Source organism: Vanacampus margaritifer, chromosome 20 (genome assembly GCF_051991255.1).
Source record: "Vanacampus margaritifer isolate UIUO_Vmar chromosome 20, RoL_Vmar_1.0, whole genome shotgun sequence".
Lineage (NCBI taxonomy): Eukaryota > Metazoa > Chordata > Actinopteri > Syngnathiformes > Syngnathidae > Vanacampus > Vanacampus margaritifer.
The window spans coordinates 18,575,286-18,602,581 of NC_135451.1; the positions used below are offsets into that span (position 1 = coordinate 18,575,286).

General features: G+C 50.8%; 4 protein-coding genes across 9 annotated transcripts; 3 read left to right on the forward strand and 1 right to left on the reverse strand.

The window, feature by feature from the left end:
* The first annotated feature begins 106 nt into the window (after positions 1–106).
* On the forward strand, positions 107–12,533 carry LOC144040023 (protein nucleotidyltransferase YdiU-like). Of its 2 annotated transcripts, none has more exons than XM_077553778.1 (20): positions 107–322; positions 404–522; positions 767–895; positions 1,270–1,334; positions 1,404–1,460; positions 1,533–1,631; positions 1,823–1,890; positions 1,992–2,079; positions 2,152–2,221; positions 2,342–2,414; positions 2,486–2,569; positions 2,630–2,759; positions 2,858–2,902; positions 2,970–3,051; positions 3,366–3,458; positions 3,537–3,613; positions 3,798–3,841; positions 4,122–4,201; positions 4,636–4,782; positions 12,392–12,533. In XM_077553778.1, the coding sequence occupies exons 1-19, from the start codon at positions 115–117 to the stop codon at positions 4,756–4,758; spliced, it is 1,734 nt and encodes a 577-aa protein (XP_077409904.1). In that variant the 5' UTR covers positions 107–114; the 3' UTR covers positions 4,759–4,782; positions 12,392–12,533. The 2 variants fall into 2 exon arrangements, with proteins under 2 accessions (XP_077409904.1, XP_077409903.1); XM_077553777.1 differs by lacking the exon at positions 12,392–12,533 and adding an exon at positions 5,028–5,264.
* On the reverse strand, positions 5,350–12,365 carry apbb1ip (amyloid beta (A4) precursor protein-binding, family B, member 1 interacting protein). Of its 4 annotated transcripts, XM_077553775.1 has the most exons (13): positions 12,216–12,365; positions 10,429–10,488; positions 9,722–9,815; positions 9,109–9,314; positions 8,441–8,518; positions 8,207–8,366; positions 7,475–7,596; positions 7,279–7,353; positions 6,836–6,979; positions 6,564–6,674; positions 6,381–6,479; positions 6,209–6,302; positions 5,350–6,139 (listed from the first exon to the last, which is right to left on the reverse strand). In XM_077553775.1, exons 2-13 carry the CDS (start codon positions 10,486–10,488, stop codon positions 5,493–5,495), a joined length of 1,890 nt encoding a protein of 629 aa, XP_077409901.1. In that variant the 5' UTR covers positions 12,216–12,365; the 3' UTR covers positions 5,350–5,492. The 4 variants fall into 4 exon arrangements, with proteins under 4 accessions (XP_077409901.1, XP_077409900.1, XP_077409899.1 ...); XM_077553774.1 differs by having other exon boundaries at positions 5,350–6,302; XM_077553773.1 differs by having other exon boundaries at positions 6,209–6,479.
* A 718-nt stretch (positions 12,534–13,251) lies between the features above and the next one.
* On the forward strand, positions 13,252–17,661 carry nell3 (NELL (neural EGFL like) family member 3). Its single transcript, XM_077553769.1, has 5 exons — positions 13,252–13,420; positions 13,573–14,103; positions 14,410–14,918; positions 15,338–15,404; positions 15,474–17,661. The coding sequence occupies exons 1-5, from the start codon at positions 13,252–13,254 to the stop codon at positions 17,015–17,017; spliced, it is 2,820 nt and encodes a 939-aa protein (XP_077409895.1). The 3' UTR covers positions 17,018–17,661.
* A 159-nt stretch (positions 17,662–17,820) lies between these two features.
* On the forward strand, positions 17,821–27,089 carry cip2a (cellular inhibitor of PP2A). Of its 2 annotated transcripts, none has more exons than XM_077553770.1 (21): positions 17,821–19,172; positions 20,490–20,637; positions 20,705–20,817; positions 21,239–21,333; positions 21,705–21,801; positions 22,008–22,130; positions 22,224–22,369; positions 22,437–22,512; positions 22,580–22,810; positions 22,886–23,038; positions 23,212–23,360; positions 23,438–23,537; positions 23,610–23,728; positions 24,454–24,631; positions 24,706–24,780; positions 25,528–25,638; positions 25,712–25,908; positions 26,294–26,407; positions 26,503–26,585; positions 26,644–26,783; positions 26,864–27,089. In XM_077553770.1, exons 1-21 carry the CDS (start codon positions 19,071–19,073, stop codon positions 27,005–27,007), a joined length of 2,694 nt encoding a protein of 897 aa, XP_077409896.1. In that variant the 5' UTR covers positions 17,821–19,070; the 3' UTR covers positions 27,008–27,089. The 2 variants fall into 2 exon arrangements, with proteins under 2 accessions (XP_077409896.1, XP_077409897.1); XM_077553771.1 differs by having other exon boundaries at positions 22,011–22,130.
* Positions 27,090–27,296: the final 207 nt, after the last annotated feature.

A 27,296-nucleotide genomic window follows, 5' to 3' on the forward strand; every position in this document is an offset into this window, starting at 1 on the left:
CTTCTAGTTATACGCTTTGGTCAAAATGATCAATATGCATCGTTGTTTATGTAATAAATCACATAAATAATGACTTAAGTGATTTGTATCACATATATTTACGCACAAGGGAAAATGTGGAACCTTCACCAAGTGTTACTCTTCACTGTCGTAACTTTAAACGTGATCATCAAATGTGTACACGTGCTTGAGTTCTGCCAAAAGGGCGAATCTGCCTGTCAAGGTCCAAACGTGTTTCCATCGCCCCGCATGTGGACCACGAGCATGCTGAACCTCACACACAACCTGGACCATTTCAGAGTCTCCTGTGAGAAGTTCAAAGGTGAATATCAAACTGCCACAAGCTCCTCGCCATCCACATGAGCACTGATGACGTCAGGCTGTCCTTACGTTCTTCTCGCAGGGACTTTTCCGCTAGATCACGTCCGGGGGAATTTCATCCGGACGGTTAAGAACTGCATTTTCTCTCAGTCCTCTCCAACCCCGCTGAAAGGTCCTTTAAGATTGGCTGCAGTTTCAAAGGTGATTACTACAGTGTCTCTCTTTTTTGACAACGTTACTTCATGGTGATCTGTACTATATTAAACTTGTTTCTCTAAGATATGTCTTTCTACTTGAAAACGTAATGGCTTTTTTTGTGTGAAAATATATCTTGAAGATGTTCATGTGTTTTTGCTCCAAATGAGCTTTTGTTTTGTTTTGTTGACATATGACATGGCTGGCGTGTTCAACATGTTTGCAAACATTTGCCACCACCGGTTTACAGGATGTCTTGGAAGGGCTCTTGGATTTGGACATCGCTGTGATCGGATCTGACCAGTTCCCACAATACGTCAGCGGAGGCAAACTTTTTGCGGGCTCTGAGCCTCTGGCGCACAGATATGGAGGCCATCAGGTAAATGAAGTTGTTGCGCATTTCCACAAGCAAAATCGCCCCGGCTTCATTCAAATGCAATTGTGAGTCCAAGAAAAAGCATCCGCTTGCCAAACTTATTCTAGACAATCAACTGGGGGCGGGATTTCAAATTTCCCCACATAATGAAACGATTACAGTAAATCAGCGGCAAAGCTGACTTGTCGGAAGATGAAAAGTGTGACTCGCCGTTCAGTCTGATTGTGCTGCTGGTGTCATCACGGCCTCTTGGGAGGCAAAATAACATTTCAAACCTCTGATGACACGAGCACATTCAAAAGAAACAACAACTGCTATACAACTGTAAAAAAGGAAGAAGAAGAGGAATGGCTAATTCCCATGTGTCTTTTTGCTAGTTTGGCTACTGGGCCGGTCAGCTGGGTGATGGTCGCGCACATCTCCTTGGTCACTATACCAACAGGTAAGAGCGATCCAAATGTACCGTCCACGCGTGTTCCGTCAAATATTCCAGATGACTAAATGTTTCCAGGAAAGGGGAAACGTGGGAACTGCAGCTCAAAGGTTCTGGAAAAACTCCGTATTCAAGGTAGGCCGTTTTTCTTTGAAATTCATCTTGGACAAGATGGCGGAAACGATTGACGTCAACCGGCCTCGTCAGGTCGGGCGACGGCCGCGCGGTCGTCCGCTCGTCCGTCCGAGAGTTCCTGTGCAGCGAGGCCATGTATTACCTCGGCGTCCCCACCAGCAGAGCCGCCAGGTCAGGTGACCCAACAAAAATAGGCGAGATTCGCTCTCAAGTTGAGAGCGCCATCGATTTGAATTTGATGAGAAAAGCTGAACGTTTTCAAGTTCAAAAAAAAATATGGAAGGAGAAGAATTAGAATTGTCCATTTTTTGGGGGGGGCATTGGATGTTGATGAAATGTTGCTTTTTGTTTGATGTTGTCAGCTTAGTTGTGAGTGAAGAGCCCGTTTGGCGGGATCGTTTCTATGACGGCAACGTGAAGATGGAGAGAGGTCCGTCCGTCCGTCCGTCCGTCCGTCCGTCCGTCCGTCCGTCGCATTTGCATTCTTGCCAGCAAGCGCATCTGGTGACGTGTCTGGTGACGTGCGTTCAGGGGCCGTGGTGCTGCGCTTGGCCAAATCCTGGTTTCGGATCGGATCCTTGGAGGTTTTGTCTCAAAGCGGAGAGTTGGACCTTCTCCGGTGAGCGCCACAAAAGTCAGGCAGACTTTGGAAGAAAAAGAGAAAAAGCATGATTGTGTTTTTGTATTTCAGAAAGCTGCTCAACTTTGTCATCGCTGAACATTTTCCTTCCATCCATTCCGACCAGCCTGATAAATATTTGGTGGGCGATTTTTCAAATTGTTGAACGCTTTCAAACACTCGACTTGGTGGCCACGAAGTTGGCCTACTTTTGCCAATGTTTTCACCCTCGTGTCTGCATTTTGCCTTGATGTCTGCTCAGGCGTTTTACGGGACGGCGTTGAACGAGACGGCCCATCTCATGGCTCAGTGGGCGTCGCTGGGCTTTGCGCACGGTAACGAGCGCTCCACGCTTCGGCGCCTCCCGCACACGTTTGTCCGCATACGCATTGAAGTGCGTCCGCAGGCGTGTGCAACACGGACAACTTCAGCCTGCTGTCCATCACCCTCGACTACGGCCCCTTCGGCTTCATGGAGGCGTACGACCCCGGTGCGTACCTGCGCGCGGCTCCGCCCGTGACTGGCGTCTGAATTGTCCAAATTGCCTCAGATTTTGTGGCCAACGCGTCGGACGAGGAGGGACGCTACAGCGTCGGGGCTCAGGCCCACGCGGGCCTCTTCAACATGGAGAAACTCTTGCAGGCGCTCGGGCCGCTGCTTTCGGCGCTCCAGCAGGAAGCGTGAGGAGGCCGACAGCATCGCAATGGCTCGCCTCGCAGCCTTTTTGAACATCAGATGGACGCCACTGGCCTTGAAAATGGCTTTTTTGTATTTGCAGCGCCGAGACCGTTTTGAAGAAATTCAGCGGCGTTTACCAAAGCAGGTAAAGTCAAGTGTCATTTGCGCTGTGTGATATGATGCGCCTTTGTTCATTTGTGCTGTGCTGTTAGGCTCGAGCAGCTCTTCCAAGCCAAACTGGGCCTGCTGGGCCACAGCGCGCAAGATCAACATCTGGTCCACAGTCTGCTTCAGGCCAGTTCACAAACCCAAAAGTTCGAAGGAACTTTCGACCCAAAATACTTGCGCACTTGGAAATCCTTTGAAAAATAAGAAATGCACAATAGACGATTATCTGGGAAAAAGTTGTGGACAAAAAGTATTGGATGAAAAATATACAAAGAAATTAGATGACAATAACGAATCACCCCAAAAATATTCAACATTGAAATACTAAAGATGGAAAATGCAAACAAATTCTCGCTTCTGGTTGATGCGGTCATTTTTTGTGTGTGGATTGTTAGGCTTGAATGCGCTTGCTGATGTTTGTGTGCAAATGATGTTCTCAGATGATGGCGGACACGCGCGCAGACTTCACTATGACCTTCAGGGAGCTGAGTGAGACTTCAGCAGAAAATCTCCGCCGCGGGAACTTGACACAAGTGTGACGCGCGCGCGCACGCACACACATGCTGTGCCGTCGGCACTCATCATCGCCAACCACCGTTTTGCTTTCTCAGGCCTGGGCTCTGCAGGATCTGGCCTCGCACCCACGCTTCTCCCATTGGCTGCATTCCTACTTGCTGCGCCTCGGCAGGCGAGACACACACACACACACACACACACACACACACACACACACACGCACGGTAAAAAACTAGCTACATGCATGTGGATTTGAAAGTCTTCATCTCCTTTTTTTCCTTAAGACAAAGGTGGCATGCGAAGACTTTTGATATCCAGGCTATGGAATCGATGGTGGTCAATTTGTGTTTGTGCAGGCAGACGCGGGACAAAGATGAAGATCGTCAAGCCAGGATGAAAAGTCAGCACACGACCACAACTCATATTTCACATGACAAGAAATCACTCCAGCGATTTTCATTTTCTTGAGCTCATCGATCGCGCATCCTGGGCTAGCTGCAACGCTGCCTGCTAGCAAAACCATTCACAATGTTTGCGTGTTTTCATATTGGCAGCCTAGTAGCAAAAAGTCCTTTTGATCCCTGCAGATGTTTTTTGTTGTTGCCATCTTTTCAAATGTGATCACGCAGCCCAACAATGGGACTTTGTGCGCTGACTTAAATTTGTGGCGTCCATCGCAGGTGTCAACCCGAGATACGTGCTGAGGAACTGGATGGCGGAGTCGGCCATCCGCAGTGCGGAGAAGAACGATTTTTCACAGGTGCCTCATTTTGCAATTCATATCGTGGCAAGAAGGAATTTCCTCTTTGGGTTTTTCCTTCTCATGTCTGGCGCAAATGGAAGCCAAACATATGACGCTGCATATTGACCCATTTTGCAGCACAAGATATCAACAACTACAAATGTATTAGTAAAAAAACAAATTTGATGTAAAATACACAAACTGGAGAATGCAAAAAAAAAATCATGAAAAATAATGGAGAAAAAAGTACGAAATAAAGGAAACTATTTAGAAAAGATTTGAAACTTGTTTTGAATTAAAAATAGGTCCAAAAACACAAACGAAACCCAAATATGCATAGAAAATAATGCTGTGGAAACAATTCAGAGAAGGTCGATTGAAAAAACAAAACAGTCTGACTGTAAATGGTCATTAAAGATTTTGTTTGTGAAGTTGTTGCTCGCGCCCACTAGGTGTCGCTGCTGCACGACATCCTGACGCAGCCTTTCGTGACGCAAGCGCAGGCGGAGCAGGAGGGATACGCCCACAAAGCTCCCGGATGGGCCCGCGGCTTGAAAGTCAGCTGCTCCTCCTGATGATCACTCGATCGCCAACCGCAAGTAAGTCGCACAAAACCAAATCAAGTACAACGTTTACATTCATGACAGCATTTTTGAAAATTAATACTTTGACGGCACGTTCAGGCTGCCTCTGATTTCTTAATCACACCTTAACAATTCATTTAGGAAAGACAACAAAATACTAGCCGACGTTTATTAGCTAAAAAGATTCATTTGTTTTTTTTTGTCTTCCCTTGTGTGTCATTTTTCTTGTGTATATGTTTGTCTCATTTCATGTTTTGAAGCTACTTATGTCCATTTTGTACCTTTGTGAGCATTATTGCTTGAGGATTAACATTGGAATAGATTTGCAATTGTTGATATCTTTTTAAATGTTTATTCAGCATGTCAAGTTGACATCGGTTGATTTCAAGTCACTTGATTTTTGCTCCAATATGACATTTTCTCATCACATTTTGGCAGTTTTTGTCATTTTTCTTGTATCATTTGAAATCAATGTCAATGTATCTTTTTCCTGTAAATATCTTGTTTTTGCCTCTTATTTGTTGGTGTCGTACGGCCACTTTTTCTTTTTACTCTTTAACTTGACCTGCTCCAGTCCCAATGTTTGTTTTCAGCATTTTATTCACCTTGCGTTATTTCCAGTAGTTAAAATTCAGCATTTGTTTTTGCATCCATGAAGGCGGTCTTTGGCACCCGCACGACATCTTGCCCACAACGCTGCCTTTGACCCCAACGGCAAACGTTGCTTAATGGGTTTGGCGCTTCTTCTGCATGGCGCGCATCAGTTCCGACATCAAGTCTCCTCCTCCGTCTCCTCCTCCGTCTCCTCCTTTTACACGAAGCGAAGGTGTAGTCCTCTTTGGCGGGGGCGGCGGCATCTTCTTCACCGAGCCACAAGGCCTGACGGGGGCCCTCGAGGGGGCGGTGGCGGCCGTTGGAGGAGGCGGTGGAGGAGGAGGCGGTAAAAACCCTGGATCGGGAGGTGGCGGCGGCAGGTCCGTGCTCTTGAAAGTCGGAGGAGGGGGAGGTGGGAGGGGCTTCACGGGTGGCGGAGGAGGTGGGAGTGAGCCAAAATTGGCTGCCGGGGGAGGCGGGGGGAGGAAGTCTGGCGGGGAGTCGTCAACGGGTGGTGGAGGAGGAGGTGGGAGGTTCTCCGCAGCGGGGGGAGGTGGCGGCAAGTAGGAGGATATTTGAGGCGGTTGAGGGACGGCTTTGGGGAAAGATTTGCTTGGGGGGGGAGGAGGAGGACAAGAGAAGCTGCAGGCGGGAGGAGGTGGTGGGGGGAGGGGGAGATCTCCCCCTATTGGAGGGGGTGGGGGCGGAGGGGGAGGGGGAGGTGCGGGTGTGATGATGTCGTTTTGCTGTCCGTTGGCAATCGGACTCTGTGATTGGTCTGTGGAAAACGCAAACCCGTGAGAAAGTGTTTTTGTGTGCACGTGCGTGCGTGCGTGCGCGCGTTTACTTTGGCTTGAGTTGACGGTGCAGTCGGCCCACGTGGAACCCATGGCCACCTTCTTCTCGGCCGTTTTGAAGTTGTGGTACAAATTGGAGCCGTACTGCGAGACAAACGCGTCGGCTCCATTGGATTTGGGTGACATCATCATCATCATCATCTTCATCTTCATCATCAATACCTTTGCCACGCGTATTCCGGTGAGCCACAGGTTCAAGGTCCAGGCGTCGTCGCAGCACAAGTACTTGATGTACTGAGAGTCCTTCTGGATCTGAGGATGCTGCAAACAAGATGGACGTCTGAGATTTTGTCTTGCGCGCGTTTGCAAACGTGCGACTGTGAGGGACGTTCGAGGTCGCCTTACTTTGAGCGCAAAGCAAAAGTCGCTGGGCGCTTTGTGTTTGCCTCGGAAGTCTTCGGCGGCGTAAACGTTGACGTTGTCGAATTGCACAAAGCACACCAGGTCACGAGACGACTGCGGCGGGAAACAAAAGGCAATCAAATATCATGCAGTCCACCGATGATGGACGGCTGAAGGTGTGAACGCGTGTCCTTTGTCATTCTGGAGGGAGATTTTCCAGTGGACACAATCGAGTCCAGTCTGTGAAAATGGCGGGCGGGCGTTTGACCCCTGACCTTGCTCTTTCCTTTGGGCACGTAATAAATCCCGGAGGCTCTGAGCTGGAAGAGGCGGGGCTTCCACGACTTCTTGCCGTCCTCTTTGAGGTGCAGGACGCCCTCCAGGTCGGGCACCATGACGGACGTCCCGCAGAAGTTCTCCTGCCGACACGTTTTCAACGTTTCACCTCAAAACCATCAATCAGCAAATCAAAGATAACAGCGGTTGAAAATCGGCCCGTCTGTCAATCAACGTCGGATTCATCCTGAAATCATGTCTTTTATCGGGGGTGGATGCTTTGGCTGCCGCTGTCGTCTTCAAAGAAGGACATGTCATTGGTTTTGGGATCACTTTAGGACATTTCTCCAATTTCAGGGTAGGAAAAAAAAAAAGACAAAATATTTGTTTCTTCTTCTTATGACTGCGGTCCAACAGAATGTTAAGTTTGAAAAAGAGTCACCTTGATCAAGATCTCCTTGTCTTTGTCCTTCATGTCTTTCAACACTTTCTTGTCCTTCTTCCATAAGTAGAATTTCTGCACACGCACACAAGAAAATCTCACAAACAGTTTTTGCGCAAAAGTTACGCATCATTGCAATCGATTGTCTCGTATTTCGGACCCGTCGATCAATCGATGGTGTCATGATTATAGTGACCTGCGGGTTTTTGAAGACTTCGTACTTGTCTGGGCTCTCCAGGAAAAGGATCTGGTTGTCACTGTCTCTGGTCCAGGCCAGCAGCGGCTCCACCAGGTTTTCGTGGTCCTCAAAGGTCCTCTCTAGCAGAACACACAAAAAACAAAACAAAAATCCTAAGCTGCCTTTGAAAAGATGGTTTGAAATGCTGCCACATTTTTGGGTCTCGGAACTTTTGGCATCACTCTGATCCAAAGTCTTCCAAACCAAAAACCGCAAGTGAACGATGAGCAACGTTGTCCATTCCAAAGGTCCCGTCAAAAAGTGTTTTTGGAGGTTCTGGCACGCTCGTCAATCGCGGCTCGTTAGGCGTCTTCTCGAGGCGGCGCCGTTTGTGAAGGGACGTTAGCAGTCGCTTAGCGGGAAGCGCGCAGCTCAACGCCGACACAGGTGGCGCGTCCTGTTGATGGACGTTCCATAGACGGAAAGTGGGAGGAAGCGTCCGTCCTTCCGTCTTTGTCTTCACTCCAGACAAACGTTCACGTTGTTTTCCGACTCGCAACCGCTTGACGCGTAGCCAACGCATCCACTCTGCTAAATTTAACAGTCACGAGGACGCCGCGCAAATTCGCGTTTCCTCATTTTGTTTTGGCGCGCTAGTGAGGACACGTCATCGTCTCCAGTTAAAAATCAGTGCTAATGTAGGCTAGCTAGCTGCCGTAGCTAATGTTAGCTCGGTGTGCGTCTCCTGACCGAGTTGCAGTTCGGGGTTGGTCTCGCGCAGGCTCCAGTCCACGTTGCAGTCGCAGTGCGTCTTCTCGCAGAGGTTGTCCAGCACGTCTCTCACCGTCTGCCTCTCGTCCACCATCAACGTTTTGGAGCTGCCGTCCTTCATGCGCACCTTCACCACCAGCTGAAGCGCACAAGCCAAATGTCAGTCCGACGCCTGAGCTCACCACAAGCGTGTCGGCGGCGGGGCCGCTTGACCTTTTGGACTTTGGCTTCTTTCAGCTTCTCCAGAGCCAGCTTGATCTTGTCTGCCTTGATCTGGGCCTCGATGTCCTCCTGTGGAGACACGCACGACAACGCAGTTGAGAGCCAAAGCAGCTTTTGCTAGTCCCGGGTTAGAATGGAGCTTTTTATGGAGCGGGTCAGTCCCACGTTTCAGCCTCATGTCCCAAGTGGCAGGCAGCAGATCTCGCCCCAAGGCCTTGTCCCCCTTTTGCAGCGGTCCCGGCTGTCTTCAAATAGCTGCCGTGACCCTTTAGCGCTTAGCATTTAGCGCTTAGCATTTAGCGCTTAGCATTAGCGCAAGTCGTAAGACGAGCAGATGGACCGGCCGGGGCTTTTTTTTGTGACGAATTTGATTGTATGTTTTATGTTCAGCAAAATTTTAGCTTTTTCATTTTTGCAAATCTGCTGGTCACGGAGCCAGCATGAATGGATGTCATGAAACACAAACATGCAAATGCAAAAAAATAAGCTGTAGCGCACGACATGACATATCTTGTCAATATGGAACATTCCACATTGTTCCATCTGTCCGCCCTGCGTGAGTGCGATGTCTTCCATGTGTGTGCGTGGACGCGTTCCTGTCGGCGCAGCCCGACTCCCTTTCGGAGGCCCAAAAGAATCCGCAGCTGATGTGGACTCACCATGGAAGGTTTGCTGGATTGCGGGGGCGGAGCCGGTAAGCTGGAGGCGGCGGACGAGTCGCTGGAGGGGGGCGGAGCTTCCGGCACAGGCTCCTGCAGACTCTGGATCTGGGCCGCCAGTTTCTCCTCGGTGGCGTTGAGGTCGGCCACCAAGTCGGCCATCAGCGCGTCCAGGTCGTTGTCCTCCAGATCGTTGAGGGACGCGGCTGCGGGCGAGCGGCGGCAAACATCAGCACACACCAAAGCAAATGGGATGGCGGCGCGACAGCGTCAACCGTGTCAAAATGAAGGACTCCAGACCAGTGGGGTCCAAACTGGGACCCGGAGGGCCGGAGTCCTGCAGGTTTTTGGGTCGCATGGTTTTTGGATGCGACAAGAAGTAGTCGGCCATTTTGCTTTGAAGCAGCCAATTCCGAAAGCAAATGACCGCCGACATCCGCTTCCAAATCGGCTGCGGGTGTTTTTGTGGATCAGAAGAGAACGTAGCAACGGGAAATGACGTTTGTTGTCACGGTTTGACATCAAATCAACACGAAATTGTTGTCAAAAAAAAAAAGGACAAATGAATGTTAATGATGAAAGCCTTTGAATGCTAATTAAAACGTGAGGTCACCGTTGAGGTCGCTGCAGCCGACGGAGAAGTTGATTTCCTGCCGGCTGTCCCCCGAAGACGACGACGGGGGCGGCGCCGCTTCCGGTCCCAAACTCTGCCAGGGAGCGCCAGAAAGAACAAAAAGCGCTCAGTGTGACTTTCTTTCTTTGTACGCGTGCACCAGGAAGGTCAGACGCGAGTGGCGTCCAAATGTGGACGCGTTCCCGTCACCGGCAAAGAAAAGTACTTCAACATGTTGACCACCTCAGCAACAACTAAACGCTTCTCAGGGCTGCCCTGCGCTTCTTACGTCGTGATCGGCGCGTCCCCTTCAACTTGTTGACATCCTTGACTTGAAAAAGGCAAATTCTCAGCCAATTGTTTGTGTAAGAATTCCTGGTAAAATTCTGCTTGTAATCTTTTGGCAGCCGTTCGACTGCGGGTCCAAATACTAGAAACAGTTCTGCGTGTGATTCTGTGAAAATTGTCCTAAACACACAACTTTCAAAGATTTAATTAGTTTGTGTTGAGTTGGAAGACTTTTTTTTTTTTTTTTAAAGGGTGGGGGGGGTGGGGGGGGGATTCTTTTCTCCAGATGGCGTCTTTTCACTTCTTACGTGTGCCGGGAAGATATTCTTTGTGATGAGCAGGGTTTGACTGCACGCTATTCTATTCGAAGCTTTTTGTTGTTGTCATGGTGACGGGGGGGGGGGGGGGTTGGTGTTCACCTGTGTCAGGAGGTCCATCTCGCCCAGCAGGTCGCTGAACATGGCGTCAATGTCGTCCATCTGTTGTGGAAAGGGGACACATGATGAAAAGGGACTTGTTACCAATTGTTGTGCGTTAACTCAAGCCAGTCATTCTTTTGCTCGCTGCCTTTAAAAAAAAAAAGACGTATTTTCGCCAGATTGTGACGTCACAACCGTTTCTTCATCGCTGCAATCACTTGAAGATCCGTCATCGACGCTGAAAAACCAGCAGGTCAAAGCCAACGGGTCAGCAGAGCTGCATTGGCTTTCACAATTGTTGTGTTGTAATGGCAAGCAAACGGAATGATGACATCATCATCATCATCATCATCATCATCATCAGCCGAGCTGGCAAGTAAACAAATACTTGAAGTATCTGCACTTGATTTTTCTTGATTATTTCCACTTTCTGGATTTGAAAACACAAATACCCTGCTGGCTTGCTTCAAATTGCCCGGATCACGACGATGATGATGATGATGATGATGATGATGATGACGATGCAAGAAAAAAAGACTATAATAGAGAGTGCGGGAAAGTCAAGCGCATTTGACATCTTGATTGATTGACGTCAATGCGTGACAGTTTCTTTGTTTTGGGTGTTTTTGTACTTTTGACTTCTTTTTGTAGTTTATGTAAAGCACTTTGGCTCTACATGTGCTGAGATTGATTGATTGGTCGCGTCTAAAAAGCGACACGCACCAACTTTCATTTTGTGCTCGTCATGTGCAACATTTGCTTTCTTCTCACAACACACTTTGCAAATTCATAAAAGCTTGAAAGCATTTTGTGTGCACCGAAGTTTCTTTGTTCTTGTTGCTGTTTGTGGAGCCCAATGAATGATCAGCGTGTTAATTGCCAATAAACAAACATGACTAAATGAAGCTCAGCGTAGAAACATGACGTCATCGCCAGCACGTGTGAAAGGCGACACCCACTCACACTGGGTGAGAGGGGAAACCACAAAACACAACATGGAGGACACACATGCAAAAAAAAAGAAAAAAAGTGCAAAGCACAAATAAAGACATTCTTGATTGTGGATTTCTGCAATCAGCACCGTTTGTACTTTATTTGTTTGACTGTCATTGCGGTGTCGAAGATCCATGGATCGATCTCAGGGTTGCAACCCTACGCAAAAAAAGGATTTGGACCTGCTGCATTTCTCAATCGCATGTTGTTTGTGTTGGTGTCCCAATTTTTTTGTCCACAACCTTCACTTGCAGCCGGTGAGACAAAGGACTTTTCAGCAGCGCAGATATTATTGGGCATTCTGATTATTCTATTATTATTATGTCTGCCTGCCTGTCGTCCGTTTGCAATATTGGGCCGTTTGTTTCCACCTTTGATTGAATAATACGACAAGGAAAACACAAAACATTTCTGATATCAAGAGAATTGTCGCATGATCGCATTCACGTCTTCCCGCATTTTCTTTGTACGTAGCGTGAAAGTGCGCAGGCATGAAAATGGAGAGCACACGAAAAAAGATCAGCTGGCGTGTGAAGTTGAGCAAACATCAAACGGGCTCCAATTTACAAAATGATTTCCAACTGGACTTTGGATGTGGAAGTCCATCAGGGACGGACGGGAGCGTCCTCGTCTGCGTAAATGCGCTGCTTGCTTTCCTTTATTTCCATGTTGTTGAATCATCCGTCCGTCCATCCGTCCGTCCGTCCATCCATCGGCTGAAAATGTCAGCAACGACAAGAAAGGCCCGAAAGCAGAAGTGCAACAAGTTTTGCCAACAAATCACTTGAACTCACCTTCTACAATGTGTGAAAAAGTGGACGGATGTCGTAAATCCTTCAGCAAAAAGTCGTCATCGGCTTTTAAAACCAAAAGCAAGAATCCAGCAGAAGGAAGCCGTTAGATTTGTTTTGGGTGTGTTGGCGAGCGTTGGCTCATCTGCCGCTTCTTTTTTTTGTGTGTGTGTGTCAAGCTTCTTCCTGGCCAAATGCGGAAGTCGACGTCGAGCGCCGCCGCATTCCTGCCTGCGCAACGACGCTCGTGTCCGGGCAGGCCGGCGTTCGTTCAGACAATTGGAGAGCTGCCTGTTAATCATTGACGGCGTCCGTCAAACATTGATTTGCACAATCCCACACATTTGCCGGCACGCAAGCGGCGGCGACGGCAAAAGCAAGCAAGCAAGGAAGGAAGGAAGAAAGAAAGAGGAACCTCGCTGGCTTTGTCTTGTAGCAACGTGACATCGTGACGGCTGTCAGCTTGGATGTCACGTTACTTGCTTGCTTAGCCAGTTAAGCGCTTCATTCGTTCGTTCGTTCGTTCGTTCATTCGTTCATTTGTCACTTTCTTGCTCCGATAGATGTTTGTTTGGTTCCGCAGCTTGATGAATGAATTCATGCAGTGGCAGCCCAGACGTTCAAAATTTGACGTCTATAGCCGTCAATGGCAGTGAAGAGTTTGCAATTTGTGGAGCTGCTTGTTTAGTTTTAGTTGCTTTCTTGGAGGTGTGCTAGCTTTAGTCACTTGGTTGCTAGCACGCTTGCTCGTTTCTCTTGTTGTGCCGTCGGCGAGGCTACTTGTTGCTCACTTGCTTGTTGCGTTGGTTTAGTTGCTGCGTGGTGGTTATGTTGCTCACAAGTGGCTTTCTTACTGGTTAGCTCACTAGTCAGTAAGAGAACAGCGCGAGTAAGAATATGTGTAACCTACTTAAGTTAGCTTCTCTTGTCAAGTAAAGCCCACTCGTCAAAGCAGCTTGCGGATGGAAGCCGTTTGACGTCATGGACTTCAAGTCGTCGCCATCGGCAGGCGAAGGGTTAACGCAGGCCATGAAACCCGATGCTAATCCAGCTCCAGGAATGCCATCATCACATCCAGACGTTGGCGAGTTGCGAGTCCGCAGCTCGCAGGAGGCTCAGAGGGGCCCCGGCAGGCTGGACGGACGGACGGACGGATGGGACGGCGTGTGTGCACATTTCAGGCTTTCAACAAAGACGCGGCCAAGAAGGTAAACGACGACGATAAGGACGACTTTTGGCCTTCTTTCCTGCTGCCGTTGTTGTTGTTGTTGTTGTTGTTGTTGCAGAGTTTCTCGTCATTTGTCTTGACACATTTGCCTCCTTAAGTTCCAGCGTCATTGTTGGATTTTGGCTATTTTAGGACCTAAGATGTCGACGTCATGGAGGCTCCTCCTCCTGATCCTCGCGTGCGCGCACGCTGACTCGTGCAAGGGGGGCCACTGCTCCGGTTCTAGCACCGGTGACCCGCGACCATGCAGCGGCGACCACTGTCCCTCAGGCAGGTCCAACCGACCGCCGCGTCACGCTCAGCCCGGCAACCCGCATCCCCCCCCCTCGGCGGCAAACCTCCGTCTGAGCAGCACCAACGCGGCGATCGCTCCGCCGTGCACCGACCCGGATTGCGCAAGGGTGCCTGAGACGAGAAATCAAACGTGGGACTGTAAAGGGTTTGAGTGCCGACTCCCGCTGCGGACGGTCCGATCCAAAGGGCGCGCCAAGCACGCGGGGGAGAGCTGGACGCCGGCCCCCGCTGCCGAGCGGCTCCCCCCGCTGCATGTGGCTGACAGAGCTGCGCAGTTCCTCGCAGACTTCCCCGAGTTTGGGCCCCCGCCGTCTTCGGAATTGGGTGGTGCGGCTCTCGGGGTCCAGCTCACCTGTGACGTCACACCAGGTCAGCGTTAACTTTGGAATGTATGCCTTAAAAGTAACTGATTGTCGAAACGGGTACAGTTTTTACAAAAGGGGTGTGCAGGTGATTTTTTGTCGTTTTTTTAAAAAAAATAAAATGTCAGATGTGTTATTGCGCATTGGGCTGGATTGAAGAAAAGAGTGCGCCATCATATTTTCCGCCTGTGCATTAAAAAGACTTGTATGTCTAGTTTAGAAACTGCAAAATTCCGTAACAACGGAACTTTTGTGATTGTTTCACGTCGCGCTAAAGTTCCCGCGGGTGTCACAAATTTGATTCGTCCTCCAGGTGAAAATGAAGTCCCGTCGGAGGACGCCCTCATCCTCCACCTCCAGCTGGCCAAGGGTCAGGAGAAGCTGGTGGAGGCCCTGCGGGCGCAGCAGCTGCTCATTGGCGAGCTGCAGCAGAAGCTGGCCGACCAGCAGGGGGCGCTCCTGTCGCAGCAGCGCCACATCTTGACGCAGCAGCATCGCATGTACGAGCACATGGACGCGCTCAAGGCTCAGTACGGCCTCCTGACGGATGCGCTGCAGCAGGCGTCCTTCCAGGGGGCGCTGCAGAGCTGCTTCCAAAGTCAAGCCCGCAGCCATCTGCGCGACGCGGAGGCCAAAGCGATGGACGGCGTGGGCCAAGCTCATTTCCTCGAGCCGCTGATGGGCGGCTGCCCCTCTGCCTGCCCGCCGGACCACCATTGCCACTTCCAGAGTGATCCGCCACAGTGCCGCAAGTGCACCGTGTGTCCGCCGGGATTCTTCCTAATCTCGCCGTGCTCGCCCACGATGGACACCATGTGCCAGGTACTCGCCACCTTCGAGGCAACCCTCCGCCACTCCGGCATCCTTTCTTTCCATTTGCAATTTGTTAGTGAGGACGCGTTGGCGTGTTCGCCGCCACAGTCAGCCAACCCAGAAGCTTCCTGGCCTGCACCGAATGCTTTAAAGAACAACCCGTGTTGAAGCGCTTCATTTGCCCCAAGTCTTACTCGTGGTTTGTTTCCGAGACCACCGCAGTCCAATTTGCGTTTCAATCGGAGAGTCAAAAGTTTCGCCCCTTTTCTATTGACAAAAATATCAGCAAGTCGCACCCTTTTCCAGGCTGCAAAACAAAAGGTTGCCTACAAACAATGTGCTTTGTTGGGGGAAGTCATGATAAGAAAAGTAGCACACATGAGGAACGCTCGTGTCCCTCTCGCTGACGTGGACCGTTTGTCTGACAGGACCAGGACGAATGTCTGCAAGCGGCAAACATCTGCGGTGCGCGAGTCAAGTGTCTGAACACGCCAGGTTGGTCAAATGCCAAGAAGTCGGCAAGAAAATGTTTTTTCTCATGACTTGATGGCCTTCTCTCCTCAGGAGGCTTCCGCTGTCTGGGCGCGTCCCCGAGACCAGCGGAGGCGGGCCTGTGCGGCCAAGACTACTTCTACAACCGGGAGCTTCAAGAATGTCAGGCCTGCTCCGACTGCGAAGGCCGTCCCGTCGTGGTGCCGTGCAGCGCCGCCGGCGACTCTGTCTGCGGCTCGGCCCCGGGGACGCATCTGTCGGGGTCCTGGAGCGCTCGCGTCAGCGTCCCCTCGGCGACCGAGTCCGAAAGCCACCTTCTGTCTGGCCTTCAGCTGAACGTGCGAGGCGAGGAGCGCCGTGACCTTTTGTCCAGCGCGGGCGGCCGGGTGACTTTGCTGCAGCACGGGCTGCTGTGGATGGACCACAACGTTGCCGTCAAGCACAGCTGCGGGAACTTCCTGCAGGTGGGCTTGAGGTTCAACGGCAGCCAGCAGGAGGACGCTCGGGAGCTGAGCGGCGTGCGCGTGGAGCAGCCCGAGGGCAAGTACTTTCAGGGCGTGAGCGTCAGTGGCGGCGTGGAGGTGGAGCCTAACGACACGCTGAGTCTTCTCCTGAGGAGCCCCGACCGCCACTGCGACCACGGCAAAGACCTCCATGTCTACGACGTGGCCGCGCCCACCTTCAGCTTGCTGTGGTTGTCGCACGACACGGGCGCCGTCGCCATGACCGCCGACATGTCCCTGTTGGCGCACTACCAGTCCAGCTACCGCCCGACGTTTCGTGTCCGCTCCTTGTCCGACCCGTACGTGGTGGGCTTGACGCACGACAAGCGCGCCGTGCGCTTCGCCGAGAGCGGCGCCGTCGCGTTTGTCCTCCAGCAGGCGCTCTACGCCGCGGGCCACACTTGCGTGGGCCGGGGCTTCTTCCTCACGGCCTACGCGAGCCGCAACGGCACGGGCCAGGAGGTCATGCGGGCATTCAAGACGGGCGTCAACTACAGAGACACCTCCGTCACGCTGGCGGGGGCCGCGGCCGTGGAGGGCGGCGACACGCTCAGCTTTGAGATCAGCACACCGCCGCAGTGCAACGTGCGCTACTTTGGAGACGGAACCGGCATCAGCGCGCTCAGCCTGATCTGGATCCCTTCGGCCGTGTCTTCCATCTTGAGCGCCGCGGTGGCCGAGGTGGGCCTCCCGCTGGGAGCCGTCCGCAACAAGCCGCTCGCCTTCCAGCAGATTTCTCCAGACTCGCAGCAGGTGCGCCTGACCCGCTCCGGCCAACCACACGGCCGGCAAAACGTTGTCTTCCTGGAAGAGGGCACCGCTAACATCGCCCTGAACCTGAGGCTCATCCACTCGTGCAGCGTGGTCAAGGTAACTCTCCAGCGGGCCGCTAGTCCGGGTCCAGGTCTCGGCGGGCCGGCCGGTCCCGTGGCTCAGCAGGTTTCGGGACACGTGCCGGAGGGCAGCGAGTGGGCCAGCGTGGGCCTGAGGGCCTCCTTCCAGGTCCACAATGGAACCGCCGTCTACGTCACCTTGGACTGCATCCGCGGACGCATCAACCGGATCTGGCACCAGGGTGGCACCGACATCTCCATCCTTTGGGTTGCCGCCTGAGACACGCAGACGCACTTTTTATGCTGCAGAACGAGTAATGGAGTCTCTGTCCCAGGTCCGAATAATCCACAAAAGTTACAGAGAGGAACGTGCACTCATCTTGGTTTGTGAAAATGCCTCACCTTGAATGGAAACGTTTTCTTCAGCCTTCTCATGTCCCCGAGTAAACGTCACGGTTTTTTAGACTCAAGGTCATCCATCTTCAGTCGTTCACCTCCCAGCCACATGCCCCGGGGTCTCTCCAGTCGGTTGAGGGCTGAGAGACGCAATTATGCTAAGCTATATTGTATTTAAAATATGCAACTTTTAAAACGGTCTCCTAACGATGCATATCTTTCAAAACGAGTGGACAACGCCACCCTGTGGTGTAACCTGTTTTGTATTCCCTTATTTTTAGATGTATCACATTCGCACAATAACAGTTGCATTTGTCAACCTCTTTTACAGATGCAGATAAAACTATAATTCTAATTTTGAGGAAACTTTGATGTAAGAAGACAAATATGTATGTTGTTTATTGAATTCAAATCAAATGTATTTTTAAAACAACCTTTTTTAATGGCAATTTAATTTTAAAAAGTGTGTGCAATGCAATGTCTATTTGGTCATGCAAAACTTAGTAAAAGTAGAACATTTGAAACATACAGTACTGTATTTAATTTAGCTTTACTTTTACGTTTGCACAGGAAGTCGCTTCGCTTCGATGCCGCGAGGCTGCCATATTACCACTCCCAGGAAACCCTTCTCGGCATACGATCTTACACATTTACGGTTTCAACATTGGAGAACATTTGAGTCGGCACTTTGTAGAAAAAGCATGATTTATATACTAAGAGCATGCGAACTGTATATGTCTCGTCTGTACGTATTCGTATAGTTTATACAGCTCGCGAGATGGGAGTGATGAGATGGCCGCCGTTCAGCTTTCGCCCTGTGGCTGAGGCCTTTGATTGGCGAACGACAATGGAAAGAAAGCATTTTGATTGGCTATTGACAATGGAAGAAGGAAGCAGTTTGATTGGCTAATGAAATGGAAAGAAGGCAGTTTGATTGGCTAATGACAATGGAATGAAACGGATCTAATTGGCTGACCATAGACAGTCTTGCGGCTGCCAGCTGCGGCCAACTCAACAATCATGTCACAAAGATTAAAACCAAATCGTACAAAAATAACTGACAATTGGAACTCTGTCGTGTTGTGTCAAAAGGGATTAACAGATGGCCGGGCAAGGCGTAATTCACAGTGCAGTTTCAAATTTTTGTTGTTCAATAAAGTGATTAAAACATACTGTAATCGTTATGTGGTAGGGTTAGGGTAACAAGGTTATGGTTAGGCTTAGGTTTAACAAAGAAAGGCGCTTCGAGGTCGAAAATCCGTGTGGGCGGAGCCAAACGTTTAGGTCCACCCGACGTTGAGGCACGCCTTGAACTGCGCGCTGCATCAAGACGCGCGTGACGTCATTCTGAATCATGCGTACACTTTTGACATGCGTCAATGAGATACAACATTACTCGATGTAATGAACAAATAATAATAATTTGAGTAACTTGCGTTTGTGTAAGTCTCTAATTTCCTCTTCGTCGTTGATTTGAGCTCGCTCGCTAGCCCCGTCCATTATGAAGGGAGAGTGTGTAATTTTAGTGATCAAAAGTATTGAAAACAAACTTAAGGTTAATATTTGACCATAATCAAACCGAAAAAGTACTATGGGACAAATATATGTAGGATTATGTTGCACAACAATCTATGTTTAGCGTGTGAACGTGGTTTAATAGAAACTCTGCCACCCCTCCCTCTCTTCAACTTGGTTTACTCCACGCCAGTTTGAAGTTGTCAGCGGGAAGGTTTCTTCTGTGGAAGTCGGAAGTTCACAGTTCGGCAACTAACCGCTTGCTAGTTTAGCTTGGACTGCTACTTTCCACCGTCGTCGGACTTGAAAAGCGTCGAGCTTTTCGTGTTTGGATCTCTGACTCTCTCACACGCAGCGTAATAGTGAATAATCAACGTAGTTGTCTTTTTTTATTTATTTTTTAATGTTGTCTCCTTCACGAAATGGACGCGACGACTTGCTTGAAGTCTCTTCTGCTCGCCACGCAGCAGTATGAAAGCGACAGAAGCGCTCAAAGTGCGGCGCAGCTCCTGAAACAAGTGGAGGTGACTCGATTTTAAATCTCTTCTGATATATAAATTATTATTACTATGTTGTTTTTACACTGAATTTCCTTTTATGATGCTTTAAACCTCAAGATTCACGTGACTGTCCTGTGTTTATTCATTGTGCCGCTTATGATTTGCAGTGCGATTTAATGTGCGACTTTTGTAAGGTCCTCTTCTAATATGTGTTTAACATTCACCATAAATAAACACTCATGTTTAGTGTTGGTTGTACAAGTTTGCCTACTGCTAAAACAAAGGCAACCGAACCTTCCATTAATGCATTAGTTAATTTAAGTTTTCACACAACGTCGCAAGATTCTACCAAACAATTCAAGGCGAAAACAAGCCAGTCGGTCATAAATCAGATTACAACAATGCAAACAAATCTGTGATTATATTAATATAACTTTTCGTGCTTCAATGTAAACATGGACTGTACGTGGATTGAATTTATGTAGACCCTGCATAAATATTGTGGCGTCGCGCCGGTCCTTCAGTAACCAGAAGGTCGGCTGTTGGATCCCCGCTCTCGCCAAGTCATGTGTCGTTGTGTCTTTGGGCAAGGCACTTCACACGCACGGCCTTCAGTGCTCCTCACACTGGTGTATGGCGGTGGTTGCAGGGGCCGTAGGCGCACACTGGCAGCCACGCTTCCGCCAGCCTGCCCCGGGGCAGCTGCGGCTACTCAAGTAGCTTAAGGCCACCACAGTGTGGATGTGCATGAGTAATGTATCTGTTCCATTGTTAAAGAGTCTACAAAAGCACTATAAATCTGATGCAGGGTTATTATTATTATTATTATTATTAAATAAATGTATAAAATATATACTATATGAATGGAAAAAAAATAAGCCTTTGTGATTTGAAAATGACATTGAAATAGCCCACATTGCTATGTGGATTTGCTTAATTGTTCAGCCCTAACCGCATACTCGTCCAACGTTGTTATGCAACCACACACAGTTTTAAGGATTTCTTTTAACTCACGTGAACTTAATGTGTATCATATGGTCTTAATATTATACATGTTTGATTTAAGCGGGCGGAGAAGGACAATTACTTGATAGGGTGAGAAAGATAAGCTAGCAGGGCTAAGGAAGTGCTGTGTACTGTATTCATTAGATGAGCAATCATTATACTTTGGTGGTTCGCAGTATTATTGCTTGAAAGCACACAAATTGCTGTCTGTTACCTCCAAGCAGAGAAGTTGCCCGGATTTCACTTTTGACTCCACGTGTGGCGTTCAGCTCGAAAAGCCTCTTTCAAATGATCTTTGGTGAAAGAACGCCAAATCGCACTTTTTCATGTTTGCAGGAGCTTTCCACGCCCAAATGTGTCCATCTGCTGTCCTCGGGTCAGCTGCTGCCGACCGAGTGCGTCCACGGGCTGGTGGAGCTCACCGGCAACGCAAACGCGTGTCCCACCGTGGCCGCTGCCATCTTGTCCCTACTGACGCAGCTCGGTACTTTCCACTCGATCGTAATTTCAACCGGCGCCGTCATTTCGCTTAATCCGTCACCTCCTTGCAGCTTGCGATGATGACGGCAGGAAGATCCTACACTGTAACTTCAACCTCACCAGCATCCTGGCACTGATTGTTCATCGCCACAGCGCCACCCCCGGGGACCCTCTGGTACTGCAGGTTAGCCATTGCCGTCTTCAGTTGCATGGACGTGGGCTGGATGTTCCCGACGCACCCGCCATAGGTTCAAACCTGCGTTCTTGCCATACCGCGGTTCATATTACAACTGATAATCTGCTGATCAATCCGTTATTGGAATTGTATTGTGCCAAATTGCCATCGAGCCCCAAAAAATCCAATCACTCACCTGGCCAGGCCCCACCTTCTAAAGCCACACACATTCAACGTCACAGCGTGTGTATGGCAACCCCAAGTGGACAAAAAAAAACATGACCCGCACCTCACATGTGTACTTTGTATTGGTACTTTGCGTAATGAACTTCATTTGTGGTTGCTGTGTCGCAGATTTCCATCTGTGGCCGCGGTTTGTTTGCGCTTCTGCTTTTTGCAGCTCCTCTAATGCAGTTGTGTTTGTGCAAAGAGCTTACAGTTGCTGCAGAAGCTCACCTACAGCACTCGCATCTTCCCGTCCGCCAAGCACGTCCACGAGCTCATCGCCTTCCTCGTGTCCAACATGTAAGAAGGACAGGCAGACAGCTGCATGGATTGGCAAGACATTCAATTCGTTTTATTTCTCTAGTTCCCTTCAAGCAGGTAAAAAAAAAAAAAAAAGAAACCTCATACGGGTTCATTAAATAATACACATGAAATTACTTGATGCAGAAGGTGACTTTCTACCTAATTTCTCTATTCAAATTTAGTGTGACATTTTCTGGTGAGTAACATGCTAAGTTTTTGAAAATGATCTTGAAGCTCCAACCATCAAACATGATTTCTTCTTTTTTAAATCACGTTTACATTTTTAACTGCAGCGTATTGAGATGCGCCTCATGTGCGCATGATGTTTGACTGCCAGCCAATCACGTGAGCCGCATCTTTCCTCGCAGCCAATCGCAGAGCGATGACATCATCATGCCGTGCCTGGGCCTGATGGCCAACTTGTGTCGAAGCAACCACGCCGTGCGGAGTCACGTCAAGTCTCTGGTGAGCGTGGCCGATGCGTGGCCGATGCGTGGTCGATGCGTGGCCGATGCGGCGCCGATGCGGTGACGGCGGTTGGCCTTGCCAGCGGCCAAGAATGAATGAGTGAATGTTCACGGCCTTCGCATTGGCTCATTCTCGACACCGCAAGACATTTTGAGTGGACTTTGTCAGTGAAAAGTGAAGCTGAAGTGACGTGAACCCAACAGGAGCAGGTGAAGCCGTTTTATCGGACGCTCATCGCCTTCCTGTCCCACAACAGTCTGACCGTGGTGGTCTTCACCTTGTCCATCTTGGCCAGTCTGACTCTCAACGAGAAGGTCGGAGACAAGGTGGGCGTGGCCTGTTGACCTTTTTCCTTCACTTGATTGCTTACTTGTGGAGAATCACATCTCAAGGTGTGTGTGTGTGTGTGCGCGCCACAGCTCTTCGACGCCAAAAACATCCATCAGACCTTCCAGCTGGTCTTTAACATCATCGTCAACGGCGACGGCACACTGACCCGGAAATATTCAGTTGATCTTCTGGTTGATCTCTTGCAGAACCCCAAAATTGCAGATTATCTCACTCGGTAGCAGACGCACATACGCGCGCGCGCGTGCCAGCCGCGTCTAAAGCGGTTTTGTTGTGGTCCGCAGGTACCAGCACCTGTCGGCGTGCGTGTCTCAGGTTTTAGGACTGTTGCAGTTAAAAGACGGCCACTCAGCCGGCAAGGTGAGTTGCGAGTCTGCACCGAAACGCGTCGCGGATCCTCTGCAGCTCACCTGTTGCGCGTCCGCAGGTTCTGGAGCTGCTCCTTGCCATGTGCGGCGTGCCGGCTCTGCGCCCGCTGCTGTGCCAGGCGCTGTTCAAACCGCCGGCACCCGACCTGAGGGCGGCCGGTCGGAGGCAGGCGCCGCCGGAGCACAAGGCCGAGCCCGGGATGGCGCTGGTGCAGTGGCTCAGCTCGCCCGTGGGTGGCGCCGAGGCCTGCTCACTCAAGGCGCTGCAGCTGCTCAAGGAGCTGCTGGAGGTTCGAACCATCTCGCGCCATGTCGTCCATGTCGCGTAGACCAAAGAATGCGTCATGTGACCATTGTCTGGCCAGGAGGCGTTGGGCGCCGCCAGCGTGGCGGACGGCACGGAGACTTTTGTGGAGATGCTCCTTCCCGTCCTGCTGGACTTGGTCAAGGGTCAGGGAGACGACGCCCACCTGCGGCGACACTGCGAGCGCGTCACTCACGTCAACAGCGTGCTGCTCCATATCCTGGCCATCCGGCGCCGGCTGCCTTTGTGGCGCCGGCTGCCTTTGTGGCGCCGGCTGCCTTTGTGGCGCCGGCTGCCTTTGTGGCGCCGGCTGCCTTTGTGGCGCCGGCCGACCTCCCGCCACGCTTGCCGTCATGTCAGCTTGCAGCAAAAGCCTTAACCGCCCCACTCATGTGCCGCAAGGACGCCACGCTGGCGCCGCTGTCCAAGCAGGTGAGCGCCCAGCGCTGTCTGTTGCAGGTGGAGACGCTGCTGGCCTGTTGCCATGGCGACAACCCCGTGGCCTGCCCGCCCCCGAGCGCAGACAACAGCCTCAGGTCAGCCAATCAGGTGGCGGTGTCATCGCCCATGACTGTATGTGATGATGACGTCACGTGTGTGTGCGTGCGTGCAGTCAGGTGTGCGCCGATGCTCTGCTCAGCACTTTGGCGCTGATGAGCAAACTGCGTCAGCGGGTGAAGGACATGGAGAGCGGGTTCTACCGTACGCTGCAGGTGACCTCCGTCTTCCTGCTCTCTCGCCGTCTCTGCGCCGTCCTCCTCCTCTTCTTCATCCCTCCCCTCCAGGACCCGAGGATAGCCACGCCCCTCGCTCTGGCCCTCACCTCGCATCACAGGGCGCGCGTGCACGCCGGCCTGGCTCTGCTCTTCGAGGCGGCGCCGCTGCCGGACTTCCCCTCGCTGCTGTGAGTCTCTCGCTGGCCAATCAGACGAAAGCGGACGCATTATGAGTCGCGCCATGAGGAGGACATTTTGAATGCAAATGCCACAGCCCCGGTTTGAACCCACAACCTCAGAACTGAGAGGCGGATTTGCCGTACTTAACCCACATTTGCTTCTAATTATAACGTGATAAAAAATTAGGGCCCAACAAATGTGGATTTAAAAAAATACAAATTTGGGCTGATTCCGATGCCAATGTTGGTAAAATGAACTTGTTTTTTTTTGGGACTCTTTTATACCAATAATGTAATGAATTACGAGCAGAACCCTTTGACGGTTCTGTGTCCTTTAAAATTGAACAGAGAGAGAAATGGCAGCTTGTCAAAGTCATTATCTTTGTCTTAGAAGAGCGAATAACGAGCGAGTAAATGGGCCGCCGATTGTCCGTCTTTTGGCGTTTTGTTGCCAAGGACGCTTGCGTTGATTTCATAACTTTGTTTTGACAAGTCTTGCAGTGCTGCCATCTTGTTGAAGTGACTTGAGGAGTTTCATTTTGACCAAAAATGTCCGCATCATCATGTTGTGGCATCCGTGCATTTTTGTGGGGAGTCGTCATTTCCCGGCGTGTGTTTTGGACGGAATGTTAAAGCCCGAACCCGGCGGCCGAGCGCCGTCCATCCGTTTTCTCACCTTTGCTTGAATTAGTGCTGAAAAATCTCCTTTCAAGTGTGCTGTGGTCTTCCTCCAGCCTCGGGGACAGCATGGCCGCCAACAACGCTTACAGGCAGAGAGAGGCCGAGCTGTCCGTCAAGCGTCTTCCCGTGCAGGAAGTCCCGCCTCCTCGGACCAACGCCAGCGCCCTGGAGGTGTCCGGCACATCCAGCGGCGTCCACAGCCTAGTGGAGAAGCTCCACGGCGGCTTGGAGGTCTGCAACGCATTTCCTGTCTTCTTCTTGAGATCATGACGGCCAGCTGAGTGCTGCCCTCTTGTGGTTTGCAGCTGCAGGAGCCGGCCAAGGACGCGCACGTGTCTGACATCATCGACGTCTACGAGCAGAAGCTCGCCGCCATCGCCGTAAGTCATAAAAGAATGCATGGATTTTGTTACGGTGACAACTAGGGCGGGATCTGTGGGACTTTGTTGAGCCCCCCCCCCCCCCCCCCCCTCCAAAGATTGTGTTTTCCTTCCCGGAAGCAGCACTTCATTCACCAAGATGTTGAACGATATCGGGGATGTAACACAGCTTGCATCCAAGAAAACTCCACGCAGCTCTGCTTACCCTTTGGCTTTCACCTGACGTATGCTTAACTCATTCACTGGCAGCCGTTTTCACTGAAGCAACCCCCTTCGCTCCCGGCTGTCTTACTGGATTTGGACTGATTTTGCAAGGCCCACAGAATATTGTGTTCAATTGCTATGAAAACATGGAACCTACCAAAAGAAAGATCAGAGTCTCTTCTGGCATCAGGGAAATTTCTAATCTGTTTCCGTTTTGCAGCAATTGGCATAAGAATTGTAATCATTATTAACAAATGTGTTTTAAACTGTGGGGGAAAGAGCTTTTTTGCAACATGGCCCTGGTTGATCGCTTATACTCTGCTTCCACCTGCTGGCCGTTTTTGTAATAACGACCATTGCTTTAAGCCACCTCTTCAGGTCAGAGGCTGCATTAAAGACTTCTGTATTCTCTAGCATAAAAAAAAAAAGCATAACTACACCTTTGGGAGGGAGCGCGGTAATATTTCAAATGGAACATATTTATCGGTTTTGGGGAGCAAATGAGTTAATTTGATGTGGGTTCAATGCTAATGTGGTCTTCAGTCTGAGGAGAGTCGCCTTCAGGACCTGCTGGAAGCCAAGTCGGCGGCGCTGTCTCAGTCCGACCGCCTGATGGCGCAGTACCACTTCCAGCGAGCTCAGGCCGAGGCCGAGGTGAGCCAGCCAGCGCTTCGGTCTTTTCACCTTGATGGCGCGGGTTCTAATTTGCCGCCCGCGTGACGTGAAGTCTCGCAAGCTGGCCGGCCTGCTGAAGGAGGCGGAGAGGCGGGGGGAGGAGCTCGAGGGCCGGCTGGCCGCGCAGCTGGAGGAGGCGCGACGCTCCGAGGCCGACGCGGAGGAGCTGCTGCGGCACAACGGCCGACTGCAGCTGGACTCGGAGGAGCACCAGAACCTCAAAGCCGCCTACAACGCTCTCCTCATCAGGTCGGGTCCTCGCGTCCTCGGGTCCTCGCGTCCTCGCGTCCTCGCGTCGCATCCGTCCATGTCGGAAGAAAGAGAGAAAAACATCCTGCAGCTTGTTCACTTTCTGTCAAGCAAAACAAAAAACACACATTTGAACAAATCCTGTGCATGATTAATTGGCCAGGATCGTTTCATTGGCTGATTTGTGCTTTTTTAAAAATCAGCAAAAAAATCTGCCAATTTGACAGATGATCTTTCAATATTCTCGTCAGCCGACTAATCCGTTGTCACTTGTTTTTACCATTTTACTATGACTAGAGTGGTTTCGTGTCAGAAAAAAAGAAAAACAAGGGGCAACACGCAGTTGTATTTCTTTGCAACTTTGTATTTTTGTGCTTGTTGGCAGGTTGAAGGCGAGCGAGCGCGACTTGACGGAGCTGGAAGCGACGCACGCCAACCTCGGCGCAAACAACGACGCGCTGAGGAAGAAGCACCAAGCGCTGCAGCTGCAGCACGACAAGTATGACCTTTGACACCACGTAGTCACGTGACAACGTGACAACAGTCTCGCTTTGCTTTTGAGTTCTTGTCTTCGCATTTGCTCCTTCCTGTCAGGACTTTGTCGCTGCTGAAGGAGAAGGAGGAGGTCATCAAGTCTCTGCGTTCGGATTTGCAGCTGAAGGACGAGGACGTCCAAGGTGAGCTCTCGTCACGCTAACATGCGGCGGAGTTGGAATGTCCTGCTTTCGCCATCAGCTCTGCGAGGTGACCTGCGCGCGGCGGCGGACAAAGGACGGGAGACGGAGCGGCGCGGGCGGGAGCTGGAGGAGGCGCTGGACCTTTTGAGGAAGGAGCTGAACAAGACGGAGCAGGCCAGGAAGGACGCCAGCATCAAGGTAAGTGCCCGCCGTCCGTCCGACCGTCCGTCCGACCGACCGGACCGACCGTCCAACTCCCTCCCTCCGTGCGCACGCAGGCGTCGTCTCTGGAGCTGCAGAAAGGTCAGCTGGAGGTCAAGCTCAAGCAGGCCGAGGAGCAGCTCAACAAGCACTCGGCCATGATCGCGATGATCCACAGCCTGAGCAGCGGCAAGAAGAACGACGTCAACCTCTCGCTCTGATACGCCCGCATTCAAAGGACTCGTTTTGAACAACACTTTGTCTTCATGTTTGACAAATAAATGTGCACTTGTTGCAAGCAAACGGTTACATCGTCATTCCAGGTGCGTACGTACGAGGGATTGAATGCTCGCCGTGGGCCGATGAACCGATTTGTCGCTTTTCAAAACGTTCAAGAAGTCGACGCTCTGGTCATGAGCTCTTCTTTTCCTTTTGCTAAGCGAGGCGCGCTACGATTGGCTGCTTGCTGAGTTGAGCAAACGAGTTGCCTCTTTGAGGTTAATTGCCTCC